At 43.4% G+C, this 14692-nt stretch overlaps 1 protein-coding gene across 1 annotated transcript in view; it reads left to right on the top strand.

Annotated features, from left to right (window-relative positions):
- TIMD4 (T-cell immunoglobulin and mucin domain containing 4) overlaps positions 1 to 2268 on the top strand; it is a 52795-nt gene extending 50527 nt beyond the window's left edge. Inside the window, exons 8-9 of the mRNA XM_011966722.1 lie at positions 1117 to 1156; positions 2083 to 2268. Of these exons, the coding sequence (XP_011822112.1) occupies positions 1117 to 1156; positions 2083 to 2167 (125 nt within the window). The 3' untranslated portion in view covers positions 2168 to 2268. The remainder of the gene's footprint in view (positions 1 to 1116; positions 1157 to 2082) is intronic.
- Positions 2269 to 14692: the final 12424 nt, after the last annotated feature.

A 14692-nucleotide genomic window follows, 5' to 3' on the forward strand; every position in this document is an offset into this window, starting at 1 on the left:
ACGGAGAGTCACTCTGTTGCCCAGGCTGGAGTGCAGTGGTGCAATCTCAGCTCACTGCAATCTCCGCCTCCTGGGTTCAAGTAATTCTCCTGCCTCAGCCTCCCGAGTAGCTGAGACTACAGGTTTGTGCCATCACGTGGTGCTAATTTTAGTATTTTTAGTAGAGAGGGGGTTTCGCCATGTGGTCTAGGCTGGTCTCAAACTCCTGACCTCAGGTGATCCACCCACTTTGGCCTGCCAAAGCTCTGGGATTACAGGCATGAGCCACCACTCCTGGCCTCATTCTGATTTTCTTACGTGTTCCCTAAAAGCAAGCTTTCTTAACCTAGAGGCCACAGATGGACTTCAAGGGTAATGTGAATCCTTTGAAATCATGTGCAAAAGTGTTTATGTGTTCATGCCTGCATTTTTCAGGGGACAAGGTCTATAGTTTTCATTAAATTCGCAAGCTGCTCCATGACCTTGCACCTCCATCCCACCCCCACCCCACCCCCAGAAGTTTTAAAACACTACAAAAACGAGCCATGAAACAGAGCTTATGGTTTTCATACAAATTATAGGCACATGGCACCTGGTACCGTTGTACAATGCGGATAAATTGTTCTGTACTCATTAACAAAAGTTGTGTCAGGGCAGTATGGCAGGAGATGAGACTAGTAACCATCTCAGCTGATTTGAATAATAGTGAAACTTGTATATTTCAACACCTGCCCCAGGTGCAAAAAGAAATTTAAAATTTACTGGAATCCTGCTGTTAGTCTTCCTACAAAGGCATGGTTACAGTTTCAGAAAATTCTGAGTATGTCTCATAAAGAAGTGTTTTAAAACCCAAGTGAGTACTTGAATTCTGGATAGACAGATGACTCAAAATGAAATAGCTTAACACCATTGCCCAGAATGTTGGAACAACTGTGTAATTGATGAGCACTGACTGTGGTCTAAAATAGCAAGTGTTTGACCTGCGAAAGGGAATGGCTTTTTCTGCCACAGCCAGCCACTGGTTCTTACCTTTGGCCTATGTCTGCTCTTTGGGAGGCAGTACTGGAATTCCCCCAGCATTTTGTGTGTTCTATGCACTGCAGCCCCTCGGCTCACACTGTGGCCTTGTCTTTTCAGGGAAACTCATGGAAACCAATTGTTTGCAGAAACACACAAGGTAATTGATCTTGCATAAATGGGTGTTATAATGATTGTACACGCTGTTACAAATGATTAGCTACTACTCAGTGGTTTAATGACTTGAGCTTGTGCTCCGATTAAACATAGAGTTGGAAAAATGTGACATTAGAAGTGAAAAACTTGTGCAGATTTAGCTCACATTAACCTGTGTCTTGGTTAACACTGTGTCTGAACAAAATGCCAGTACCAAGGCAGGTGGGATTAATAGAAGTATAGCATGCAAAAGAAAGAAGGTGCTATGGCCCTCTACTCTGTTTGAAATTTTTTGTTCACCTATGGGTAAATTAGTTTAAGAGGCCATTGTTAAACTGGAGTTTATTGAGGAGAGTTGGTAATATGGAAAGTGAAAAAAGCATGTAGAATATTATTCTTGGGAGTTGGTTCCTCTGCCCCATTAGACCATGGGAGCAGCTTCTTTTGGGGCCTTTTTAAAAATGGCATTTGAAGATTCTCTAGTAAGGGATTTTAGCTATCTGCCCATATTCTTTAGCTTTTGGAAAAGAAATGTAAAAACTTGATGTAAATTATTAATGAAGGCCTTGCCTTCATTAATTAATTGCATTAATACCACAATATGTATTAACAAGTAGGAAAATTGATGCCCAGCAAGGTGACCTTTCAAGGTCATACTTAAAGACACCTTTTGGTAAATAAATGTATTGAAATCATGATTTTATATTTTGCTAAGAATTTTTTTTATCTCCTTATTATAATGGGTTGGCAGAAACTCTTTTTCCCCTGCAGCCTCAGTTTTCCCATCTATAAAATGTGGAGCTTAGACTGAATGAACTGTGAACCCTTTGAACTTTAAGGGGAACTGCATTGTAACTTAGCAGCATCTGTCTTTTGTTTTGTTTTCTAGTCTTGTGTTTCCCATTATCAGCCCCTCTTTTCTGTTTACAGGCTAGACTGCACTGGAGATAGTAAAAATGTCCTCAATGACATGCGGCATGGAAGGGAAGATGAAGATGGACTTTTTACCCTCTAACAATGCAGTAGCATGTTAGATTGAGGATGGCGGCATGACAATCAAGTGTCAAAATAAGTCTTAGGAGGTTTCTTTGTTTCATAAAAAGGATTCACTTATTCCACGTCTTGCTTTAGTTTCATGAATGAAAGGTACTTTAGAGACCACACCTTCTCTGTCCGTGCTCTAATCATCTCTGTGGAATCACTGCTAAGTGATCTTGCACACTACACTTGAACACTTTCAGTGAGGTGAACTCCTTACCATACCCAAGGGAGTCCATTCAATCTCAGAGCACTTCTGAGATTAAGAAATACTTAAAGCAAAATCTGTCTCCGGATGACATTAGCCTATAGGTCCTAGTTGAGCTCCTCGTGCCTATACAGAACATCTCTTCTTTATTAACTGCTGGATCAGTGTTGTGTGAACTAACAGGACAAAAAAATCTATAGGATCCATCAGTCAATAAGACCGACTTTTTTTTTTTTTTTTTTTTTTCCTCTCTTAAAGGTAATGTCAAGAGAGTAGAAATCCAAAAGATGGTTACCTTTGGAGAAACATGTGCTTATTCCATTAATGTTGCTATTGCTCTAAGCATGCTGGGAAGTACTGGAGAGCTGTTAACTCTTCAGCTGTTGGAAGGAAAATCTCATGTTTCTCCAAATTTCCTTGCTTCCGGGATACAATTTCTGGCTCTTTTGTTACCCTAATTGCCTTCATCTCGTATGTATTTGTATCTCTCCTTTTATGCCTAACTTTAAGAGTTCATTGTCTCGCTGCAGGTATGATATGAGTAGCACAGAGCCTATGGTTCATTAACATTGCAGGAAATGACACGGAATCACACCATAGCTGTGACTCACTTCTTTATTTTTTTTTTTCTTGAGACGGAGTCTCGCTCTATTGCCTAGGCTGGAGTGCAATGGACAATCTCGGCTCACTGAAACCTCCGCCTCCCGCGTTCAAGCGATTCTCCTGCCTCAGCCTCCTGAGTAGTTGGGCCTACAGGTGTGTGCCACCATGCCCAGCTAATTTTTGTATTTTTAGTAGAGATGGAGTTTCACTGTATTGGTCAGGTGGGTCTCCAGCTCCTGACCTCAGGTAACCTGCCCGCCTTGGCCTCCCAAATTGCTGGGATTACAGGCTTGAGCCACTGCACTTGGCCAACATTGACTCACGTGTAAAACTCCTAAATTTTCTATAATTTTATTTTCACATTTGAGTGTCTTTAAAGATGACCATAGTGTCACATGCTAATTCTTGCCTGAGGAATTTAATTTTGGAAACAGGAAAGAGTCCGTGGGAGTAAAATGTGGTGAATGACAGGGATATTCACCCAGGGGCAGTGCTTGGATGCGAAAGCAAGGCAATCCAAATAAGTTTCTCTAAATATACTTCATGGAAATATGCTCCTCAGTAACAACAGGTTTATTTTAAAACTTTAATAACTACTAACACGAGGAGCCCTGGGAGAGAGATTAAAGCAAACAGTTGTTGAATGAATGAATAAAAAACATGTGTGCCTCAGTGAGAGGGGCTTCTGGCTGGGTAGAAGTGTGGAAAGTAAACCAGATCTGAAAGACATTTCTGTGAAGGACTTCCCAGCATGTTTAGAGCAATAGCAACATTAATGGAATAAGTACGTGGTTCTCTGAAGGTAGCCATCTTTTGGATTTCAACTCTCTTGACATTACATTTTTTTTTTTTTTTTTTTTTGAGACGGAGTCTCGCTCTGTCGCCCAGGCTGGAGTGCAGTGGCCGGATCTCAGCTCACTGCAAGCTCCGCCTCCCGGGTTCACGCCGTTCTCCTGCCTCAGCCTCCCGAGTAGCTGGGACTACAGGCACCTGCCATCTCGCCCAGCTAGTTTTTTGTACTTTTTTAGTAGAGACGGGGTTTCACCGGGTTAGCCAGGATGGTCTCGATCTTCTGACCTCGTGATCCGCCCGTCTCGGCCTCCCAAAGTGCTGGGATTACAGGCTTGAGCCACCGCGCGCGGCTGACATTACATTTAAGAGAGAAAAAAGTCAGTCTTTTCACTTGACTGGTGAAGCCTATAGATGTTTTTGTCCTATTAGTTCACACAACACTGATCCAGCAGTTAGTAAAAATCCCCCTCACCTGGGCACTTGGAAAAACTGGCCCAGGGCAGCCTGACTTCTGACTTGTTCAGTTGCAGTTGGGCAGAATGATTGGCCCCAATGATGAAAACAATGAGCAACAGATTGACAGCTGTTTCTTTGCTTTTCTTTTTTTTTTTTTTTTTTTTGAGATGGAGTTTTGCTCTTCTTGCCCAGGCTAGAGTGCAATGGCACGATCTTGGCTCACTGCAACCTCTGCCTGGTGGGTTCAAACGATGCTCCTGCCTCAACCTCCCAAGCAGCTGGGATTACACGTGCCCACCACCACACCTGGCTGATTTTTTGTATTTTTAGTAGAGATGGGGTTTCGCCATGTTGGCCAGGCTGGTCTCAAACTCCTGACCTTAGGTGATCTGCCTGCCTCGGCCTCCCAAAGTGCTGGGATTACAGGTATGAACCTCCATGGCTGGCCTTTTTTTTTCTTTGTTTTTGTTTTTGTTTTTGTTTAGGTCAACGTGGCTTTGATGTTAGCTTAAGGTACTTGAAATGACTTTGTCTAGTGTGCTAAACTCAAACATTTATTTAAAAATGTGGGGGAAGTGGGTCTAGAGTCAGGTTCAGGGCCTGAATTTCCCCATCTGGAAAATAGAGTGGGTCTAGATGGCTTTGTGTATATAGTCAGGTTATAATATTTTGTGAGTTAATGATACACCCAACCCTAACTTAGCTCATGCTCCCTATCCACCTTCCAAAACCACCACCATTATCAATGTCACTACCAACTTGGGTCTAACTAGAAAAAGAAGACAGCAGATACTTCCTCAACACAACATTTAAACTCAATGGATATTATTTTTCTGTTTTGCAAAGGGCTATTTTCAATCGATTCCCAAATATAATTCTGAAACTCCTTGTAAGGACTAAGAAACATTGACATGAACAAATCATAGTATTTTAGAGCTGGTAATGGCCTCTAGGAGCCTCTGTCCTAGTAGTTCTCGATGTTAGCTGAACAATCAACTGGGGAGATTTTTCAATGCCAATTCCTGAGTCCTACCCTTTAAGAGATTCTTTTTGTAATTGGTCCAGAGTATGACTTGGGCATCTGAATTTTTGAAAAATGTCCCAAAGTGGTTCTAATGTGGAACCAAGGTCTAAAAACGCTGGTCTAGCCTGATGGCTCTCAAACTATGCACTTCAGACCAGCAGCCTCAGCATCACTGGTACTTGATAGAAACGCAAATTCATGTCCTTCACCCCATACCTCCAGAATCAGAAACGGGGGGTAGAGCTCAGCAAACTGTGTTTTCACAAACCATCCAGATGAGTCTGATGTGCATTAGAGTTTGAGAGGTGTTGCACTGTAGTAATTTCTAACAGATGGATTGAGAGTTCAAGAAAAGAATCTCTCTTTACCAGGGCTGTGTGGTGGTGGGCTTGGCCAGACAGAGGGTCAGGAGCTTCCGGCACTGGGGGCAAAGGTCCTGCTGCTTCACCTCCTTTAAGCTGACATCACTTTCTGCCTGCATTCCTGCAGTATCTTCCTAATTATAATCTCCGACTTTACTCATTTTCCCCTCTGTTCTCCATGCTTTGGCAGAGATACCCTCTTTCAATACAGGTATGGGATTCCTGTCTCCTGACTTCTAGCCCTTTTCATCCTTGGCCTCTAGACCTACCTAGAAGTAGTACACTTAGCTCTGCCTGGGGCAGGGGTGGCAAACTCTGATGACTTCAGAGGCCAGGCAGCTGATACAGTTGAGGGAGTCAATGGGAGATGACGTGGCCCATGATAAATTGGAGTGTGTGTATGTCTACTTAAGGGCATGAACATTTAAAATTAGTTAAAATAATTTCCTGGGCAAGCGAAGCATGGCTGTGGGCTAAAACAAGGTAGCCAGTTTGAGATTGGGGATAAGGGGTGGATTTTAGTAAAACATGAATTAAAATAAATATGTAATTCTTATACTGAGACTCCTTGATCAGAGAAGGCTGTGGACGTAGTTGTTCCTCTCATGCCCTCTTTGTGTAATCAGGATGAATTGTTAGCATCTATAAATAACTTTTTGGTATCTATTGTATGTGGGGCCCAGGAGAGAGAACTGCTTCTTTTAAGGAGCTTCACATCTGAAAGAGACAAAACACACATGGGAATTGCAATAGAATAGGCCGGGTGCGGTGGCTCACACCTGTAATCCCAGCACTTTGGGAGGCCGAGGTGGCACATCACTTGAGGCCAGGAGTTTGAGACCAGCCTGGCCAACATGGTGAAACCCTGTCTCTACCCAAAATACAAAAATTAGCTAACCCTGGTGGCGGGTGCCTGTAATTCGAGCTACTCGGGAGGCTGAGGCTGGAGAATCGGTTGAACTGGGAGGAGGAGGTTGCAGGGAGCCGAGATCGCGCCATTGCACTCCAGCCTGAGAAATGGATTAAGACTCTGTCTGTCTCAAAAACAAACAACAACAAAAAAAGGTAATGCAATAGAATGGCATCAATGTTGTTTTTCCACTTCCATGAGGAAGGAATTTGATGCAGTATGTGGTTCTTACAGCTAATGATTATATGGTGGATCCACGATCAAACCTCACAATTTAAAGCGGGGGTTTCCAATCTGTTGGCTTCCCTGGGTCACACTGGAAGAAACAGAATTATCTTGGGCCACACATAAAATACACTAACACTAATTATAACTAATGAGCTAAAAAAATCGCAAAAAAGTGTCATAATGTTTAAGAAAGTTTACCAATTTGTGTCGGGGCCGCATTCAAAGCCATCCTGGGCTGCATGCAAGCTCAATTTAAAGCAACGGAATTCCTTACCATGGCCTTTCTAGGCTAAATAAAAGAGACACTATCAATTTGTAATGAGCACCTACTATATTCTAACTCTGTTAACTGTTTCAACGCAATTATCTCATTGACTCCTGACAGCAGCTCAACAAAGCAAGTATATTATTTTGGCTTTGGAGCTAAGAAAACAGAATCAGACGCAGGTGAAGGAACTTGCTCAAGGTCACGTCGTCCAGTCTCCTGTAGCAGAGCCGGGTTTTGAACCAGGCTTGAAGGACTCCACACTCTAACCACTACCCTGTACTTCACGGTCAGGGCTCCAATTCCAGACTTCATGCATATGGCTCTGTAACACTGACCTGCATTGGACTCAAATGGATTTCAGTGTCCTCAGATCCACAGCAACCTGAGTATATCAATGGCTTTCCAATTCCAACCCCATTATAGCTCAATCTTCCCTTGTCCCCATATTATTTACTCAGAATCTGATTTGCATTTGCAGAGGAAGCTATAAAGGGAGAACCTGGGAGGAACCTTAATGAAGCCAGGTGGGACACATTTAAATGGGAATGTGTTGAACTAACTCATGAAGAGCCAAAGCCAGCTGTCAGCAGGCTTAATGAAAGGTTAACAGGAATTCAGCAATGGGTGGCTGGGGAGACTCTTTGTCTCTCTAAAGAAAACACGAAGTTGAGAAGTGGGCTCCTGAGTGGAGGTGAGAGCAGAAGGAGGAAGCCACTCAAAACCAAAAGACTGGGTCTGGAAATAGAGCTTCATTTAGATTTGTAAATATGTTACAGCCTTAAAAAAAAAAAAGCACTGCGAGTTCTCAGCTCTGTGAGCATCAAAAAACAGTGAAGGGAAGTGTTCCCGAACAAGATGAATGCTAATGCCATCCAGAGGGAGTTTGGGGAGCACTGGAAATGGCTGCTCACAAAACAGAAGGTGGATTTGCTGCTTGTGCTGAGAAGGTGCTGTTGTGCAGTTACATGCATTATCCGTATTGTATGTGAAATAATGGGGTGGGAGCACAGGAAAGACCTGCACACATCTGTCAGTTTCACTCCCATTTTCAGCCAAGGAAACTGAGGCTCAGAAAGGGGGCATGGGTTGCCCAGTCCCCACAATAAACCAGTGCTAGAGCAAAGCACTAACTTGTGTTTTCTAGACTTGTCTCTGTGGCTAAGATTCTGGGGTTTTCACAGAATCTGCCCTGTTATTGCCCGTCTGGAGTCATGTAATTAAGTTCTTGTTGGTATGGCCATGCATTTCAGCATTTCTTTTCCGTGAGCCATCTCTCTTAGCACACCCCTGGCTTTATAGTGGGCTGCTGCCCCCAGGAAGAGGAATCCGAATGCAAAAAGCACACAGCTTGGCTGCTCTGTTGCTATCCTAGCAGCACCATAACTATGGTGACCAACTTGTCTCAGTTTGCTCTGGGCTTTTCTGGTTTTAAAACTCAGTCCCACATGCCAGGAACCCTCAGTCCTGGGCAAACTAGTGTAATCACCCAATAGGTTCCTCCTGTGCCCTTTGCACAGACAAAACCAGTTCACTGAGACCACGGCATTGCAGTAGAGAAAGAGTTTAATGGACATGACGCCAGCCACATGGAAAATAGAGTTATTATTCAAATCAATCTCCCCAAAGACTTGAAGGTTAGGGTTTTTTATGGACAGCTTGGAGAGCAGGAGGCTAGGGAAAGGGTGCTGCTGATGAGCTGGGGATGAAATCATAGGGGTGTGGGAAAATTTTTTTGTGTGCTGTGTCCACCTCTGGGTGGGGCCACAGGACCAGGTGAATCATGAGTCACAAGTCTGGGTGGGATCAGTCTGAAAAAATATTTCAAAAATCCAATCTTAGGTTCTACAATAGTGATATTACCTATATGAGCAACTGAGGAAGTCACAAATCTTGTGATCTCTGGCCATGTAACTCCTGAGCAGTAAGGGACTATAGAAACTATGGGGTCAAAATATGTCAACTATACAAAATGGGGTCAACTGTGTCAGATTTCTCTCGCCGTTAGAATTTTGCAAAGATGGCTTCATTGGGATGGTTGGTCAACCTAAGTCCATAAACTAGAGATCAAAAACAACCATCCTCTCGGTTCTCTCACAGCCCCTGCTCTTGACTTTATTGCAGTGATTACTTTTCCTGTGACTTCGCAGTTGGACCCAAATGGAATTTAGTTTGTTCAGATCCGTTGTTAGAGTAGACTACTACTAGATCTACATTATACATCTGGACCCTTGCTATTCAAAGTGTGGGATTCAGACCAGCAGTTCTGTCATCACTTGGGAACATGTTAGAAATGCAGAATCTCAGGCCCCACCCTAGACCCTCCGAATCAAAATTCACCTTGTAAAATCTAGGATCTCTAGGTCACTCATGTGCACATTAAAGTTTGAGAAGTCCTGGTCTAAAGCATTGATTTTCAAACTCAGCTGTACAGTGGAATTGCATGGGGAAACTTAAAAAATACTTATGCCTGATCCATAGATCAAAACATCACCTTGTACCCCATAAATACACACAATTATTGTCAACTAAAAATAAATTTAGGCAAAGTGCGATGGCCAACGCCTGTAATCCCAGCACTTTGGGAGGCTGAGGCAGGCAGATCACCTGAGGTCAGGAGTTTGAGACCAGCCTGGCCAACATGGTGAAACCCCGTCTCTACTAAACATACAAAGATTAGCTGCGCATGGTGGTAGGCATCTGGAATCCCAGGTACTTGGGAGGATGTGGAGGTTGCAGTGAGCCGGGATCACGACATTGCACTGCAGCCTAGGTGACAAGAGCGAAACTCCATCTCAAAAAATAAAATAATAAAATAAATAAATAAATAATTTTTTTTAAATACTGATGCCTGGCTTCCATCTGAGGTCCTGATTTGATTCACAATGAGGAAACATGGGTATCAGTTTTTAAAGCACTTCAGGTGATTTGAATATACAGCAATGTTTGCAAACTTCAGCCCTAAAGAGGCGGTAGCTTTGCACCAGAAAGTAATGTTTCTAATTAATCAGAACAAAGCTTGGCCTAAGTTTATGTGGTTCTACTACCCCCACGTGATTTTGCATACAGAAATCATCAATATTGCTCAAGAAGATCTGAGGCATAAAGATAATGACCAGTTACTATGGAAGAGGCCCATTAAAGTAATTACAAACCAAGATATAATATTTAGTCTATGGAAAGTGATAATAAGAAAAGACAAAAGATAATCAGAGAAGGAATGTCCTAGGGTCAGGGTGGCACTATGAATCTCTTCAGAAGACATTGGAAAGATGGCTTGACACCAAGATTGTAAGAGAAATGTGGGAGATTGGTTAAGTGGTAATCTTTGTTGCACAATAAGGAACTTGGTAAAAAGGCAACTACGTTTTCTTTTGTACGTAGATATAGTGGGAGATCTTCTGTAGGGAACAAGCAGTCATTCATTGTCTCAGTAAGACTGTATTCTTTTACAAGTAAGAGAATACAAAAAATAATGATTTAATTACCAAAGACTTTGAATCATCTCTCGTAACTGGAGTTGGGACTTAGGACTGTTGTAGGGTTGGTTCAGCAGCTTCATGAAAATGAGGTATTAGTCAGGTCTCTGTGTCTTCATTGGCGCTTCCCTCATGGTTACAGGATGGCTGCCACAGCTCTGATATCCCCTCCCACAAAAGCATCCCAAGTAGAAAGAAAGAGCCCTGGTAACATAGCAAGATCCCATCTCCACAAAAAAATTAAACAATAAAATTAGCTTTGGGTGGTGGCATGTATCTGCTCACTTAGCTACTCAGGAGGCTAAGGCAGAAGGATTCCTTGAGCCCAGGATTTCAAGGCTGCATTGAGCTGATTGCACCACTGCACTCCAGCCTGGGAAATAGAGCAGGATCCTGTCAAGAAGAAAAAAAATAAGCCAAGTAGGAAGAAAGGAAGTAGGTGAAGTAGGTGGCAAATGGGACTTTTCCTCTAATATGATGCTTTATCAAAAAGGGACATCTTTCACAGACATTACTAGAAGACTTTCCTATGTTTGATTGTCCAAACTGGGTCACATACCCAGACTTTGGCAAAGGGGAATGCAATTGCTAAGATGATTGATACTAATCAATCATTATTCATTCTCTAGGCTATGCATATTGACAAGCATCTGTTAGCATGGGTGAAACTGGAAATGGCTGTGGGGTGGATAGTCTTGATTTCTGCTGTAGTTACTCATCCACCAGAAGGTTACTGGTTGTCTCCTATGTGCCAAAAGGCCCAGTGGGGAGCTGGGGCATTGTGAGGGACAAGAGGGTCCCAGTCCCTGATCCTAGGCAGCTTACAGTCTACAAAGCCATTTCTATCTTTATTGTCTATTTCATGATTCCAAATATTTGGATCATATCTTATGTGTCTGAGAAACAAAAAGAGTGAAGGGATAATATGCTTAGAAATTCTGTGTATATATAGATATGTTCTTGAACTTGTGGACCTGTACCCTTGCTGTAAGGGTCACCAGTCAATGGAGGAAGGGGCTGAAACATTGAGACCTAGGTGGTGAAGGCAAATTAGAGCGAGAATTCTTAGCTATGGCAGAACTTTCTTAGCTTGGCAGAAGATAGCTGGCTTTATCACAGATGTGAGAATAATGGAAATAAATCTCACCTTATATTTCTATGCTGCTTCATAGTTTTCTAGGCATTTTCAAACATTGGTGCTCTGTGTCATAGGGACAGTGTATCCCCATTTCATAGAGGAGCAAAATGGAGGCACAGAGAAGCAAAGTGACTGTGTTCCCACCGTGGTTAGTGAGACAGGATTAGAGTCAAGTGTCCTGATTCCTCCTCAAATCAACGAATTCATGCCATCTTCATGGGATGCTCACCATGTGCCCCTGGCTTTGTGCTTGGAATTCGTAACTGGGCCAATCATCATCACTAATATTATTAGAGCACGTGCAGTAAGCCAGACACTGCCCTAAGCACTTTAAATACGCTTTTAAATTTAATCATGACAATCACCCTTTGAGGTAGTTGTCAGTTTTATCCGTTTGAGAGATGAGAAACGGAAGCTCAGTCAGATAAAGAGGTTAGTCGGCTGGGATTCTAACTAAGAAGAACCTCCACGGTCCAGGGCCTTAACCCATGAGCCCTGGCCCTTCCAGGTATATAAAAGCACTTTTTTGATCTCTTAATGATTACATACATGTGGAAGGTGGAAAGAACTATTCAGCTGTGACTTTTAGGTTGTCCCCATTTTCCCTCTAATCACCGTAGTAAGATGATGCTGGAGCGGCTACGTTGCCTGGGGTATATACCCTGGGGTTCCTTGCAGTGCACCAGGAAAATTTACAACACAGAGACACACTGGGAGTTTAGGAGCAGAGGTTTAATAGGTAGAGGAGAAGAGAAAGAGAAACAGCTTCCTCTATAGAGGAAGGGGTCTCCCAGTGGAAAAGACTCGCTGGTGGTGAATGTGCGGAAGTTTATAGTCCGGTTTGAGGAGGCGGTGTCTGATTTACATAGGGCTCATAGATTGGTTTGATGAGGTATGACGTTTACATGGCGCACGAGGAAGGCTGGTCGCACCACCCTAATCTTCTTATGCAAATGCACTTTCCATTTGATTGTGACCATCTTGTCTGCTTCTTACTGTACATGCGGCTGGCAGAGAAGGGACGATGGAGCCGCCATCTTGAACATGTCTAGTCCCTGGTTCTGCCGGCATTCACCCGTGCAAGCTCCCAGCTTGCAGGCTGCTCTTTGGTAGAAAATGATTTGGGACTGCTCTTCATTAAAAAGAAAAGCCTCACTGAGGAGTTCCATACCCTTGCTATCTGCCTGAGTGATTTCTTCTTAACACCTGTATCAACGTGTTCTCCATCCCTAGCCTCTCTTAATACCACCAATATGGAGATGGGTGGGGAGTGAAGAGCATGGAGCTAGAAAGTTCTTTGGGTCTGGGTCTTACATTGTTTGTTTCTTTTGAGACAGGGTCTCACTCTGTCACCCAGGCTGGAGTGCAATGGCGTGATCCTCCCAGGCTCAAGTGATCCTCCCACCTCAGCCTCCTGAGTAGCTGGGACTACAGGCACAAGCCACCATGCCTGGCTAATTTTTGTGTTTCTTTTTTTTCTTCTTTGGTAAAGATAGAGTTTTGCCATGTTGCCCAGGCTGGTCTCGAATTTCTGGCCTCAAGTGATTCTCTGGCCTCAGCCTCCCAAAGAGCTGGGATTACAGGCATGAGCCAACCACATCTGGCTGGGTCTCACCTTTTTGAAGAGACTCAAATTTAGACCCAGATCTCCGAATGAGGTCATATATTAAAGCACAGAGATTAAATGATCAGGTTCAAACATAATTATACTAGAAATTTTGCCACCTCTCATTTTTTAAAGAATACACGAAAAGACTTAAAAAAGAGAGAGAAAGAAAGAAAAAAGGAAGTGGCCTGGCTTCCACTCTCCTTTAGAGAAGCCTGGTCTCACCATCCTCCTCCCTTGCCTTGCCCTTGTTCCACCTCTTATATCCATTCTCCACCTTGTTTATCCTGTTCCCTCTGTTCTAGTTCTTTCTTTCCCCTTCTCTCCTCCCTCTGAGATGAGGTTGGTGTCTTATCTCCCTTCAGCAGCTCTACCAACACAGTGCTGTCATTTTTTCCCTCCAGATTCAGAACGTCTCTGCATCATTTTAATCTGTTCCCATGAGCTTTGATTTTCAATCTCCCAAACTGAATCTCAGACCCTTCTTCCCTGAGATGAAAAAAAGGCCTGAACGACATTACAAATGCTGACAATACCTTTTGCTCAGGGATCAAGATGATTAGAAAAGACAGCACAGGCTTGCTTCACCATAATGTCCTGGGTATCCCGGGGTAAATAAAGTTTCTTAATTATCCAAGGCCTTATCATCAGCTGATGATGCTGTGCCCTCCACCACCCTTTGTTACCTATTGTTGAAAAACGTTGCCACCTGTCGGCAAATGGAAAGGGCACAGGTCTGGGAGTCACATTGGCCTAGAACATGAAGCTGCTATAGCCCAGCTGGGTGGCCCAGGACAAGTTGCTCAGTTTCTCTCAGTCTCAGTTTTGTAATCTATAAATTGAGAAAAATAATGGTAGCCTCCTCATAAGTAAGCATTAAATGTGTTAATATCAGTAAAACAATCAGCACAGTACTTGGCACAGACAGGTGCCCCATGATTAGCAGGTGCTGCTGCTACTGCTCTTCACTCTTTGGGCCCAGCAAGTATAGAGTTATATGTGTGTTTATGGATATTTGCTGGCAGGACCTGCACAGTTTCGCAGTGAGGATGCATTTGGTATGCTTGCAAAACCAGAATGTCAAACCTGGGGGTTTCTGCTCTGTTTCAAAAGCTGAGTATGTGTCTCCAGGCCTGCAGTTCTCATCCTTTAAAGAGCGTAAGAATGATCCAGAGACATGCTAAAATGCACATATCTGGGCCCGACCCTCAGAGATGCTGATTCTGCGATGCTGGACGGGGCCCTGTAATTCCACCTCGCGCACTGGGATTCTGAAGCAGGTGGACAAAGGATCATGCTCTGGGAGTGTGGTTCAGAGGCTCACATTCAAACAGGGCTGATATCAGCCATCTCAATTCCTAGCCACTCTGGTCTTGCCATGCTTTTCTGAACTCTCACTCAGCTTTATTTATCTTTGTCTTTCGACCCTGT

The sequence above is a fragment of the Mandrillus leucophaeus genome, unplaced genomic scaffold (assembly GCF_000951045.1).
Source record: "Mandrillus leucophaeus isolate KB7577 unplaced genomic scaffold, Mleu.le_1.0 Scaffold77, whole genome shotgun sequence".
Taxonomy (NCBI): domain Eukaryota; kingdom Metazoa; phylum Chordata; class Mammalia; order Primates; family Cercopithecidae; genus Mandrillus; species Mandrillus leucophaeus.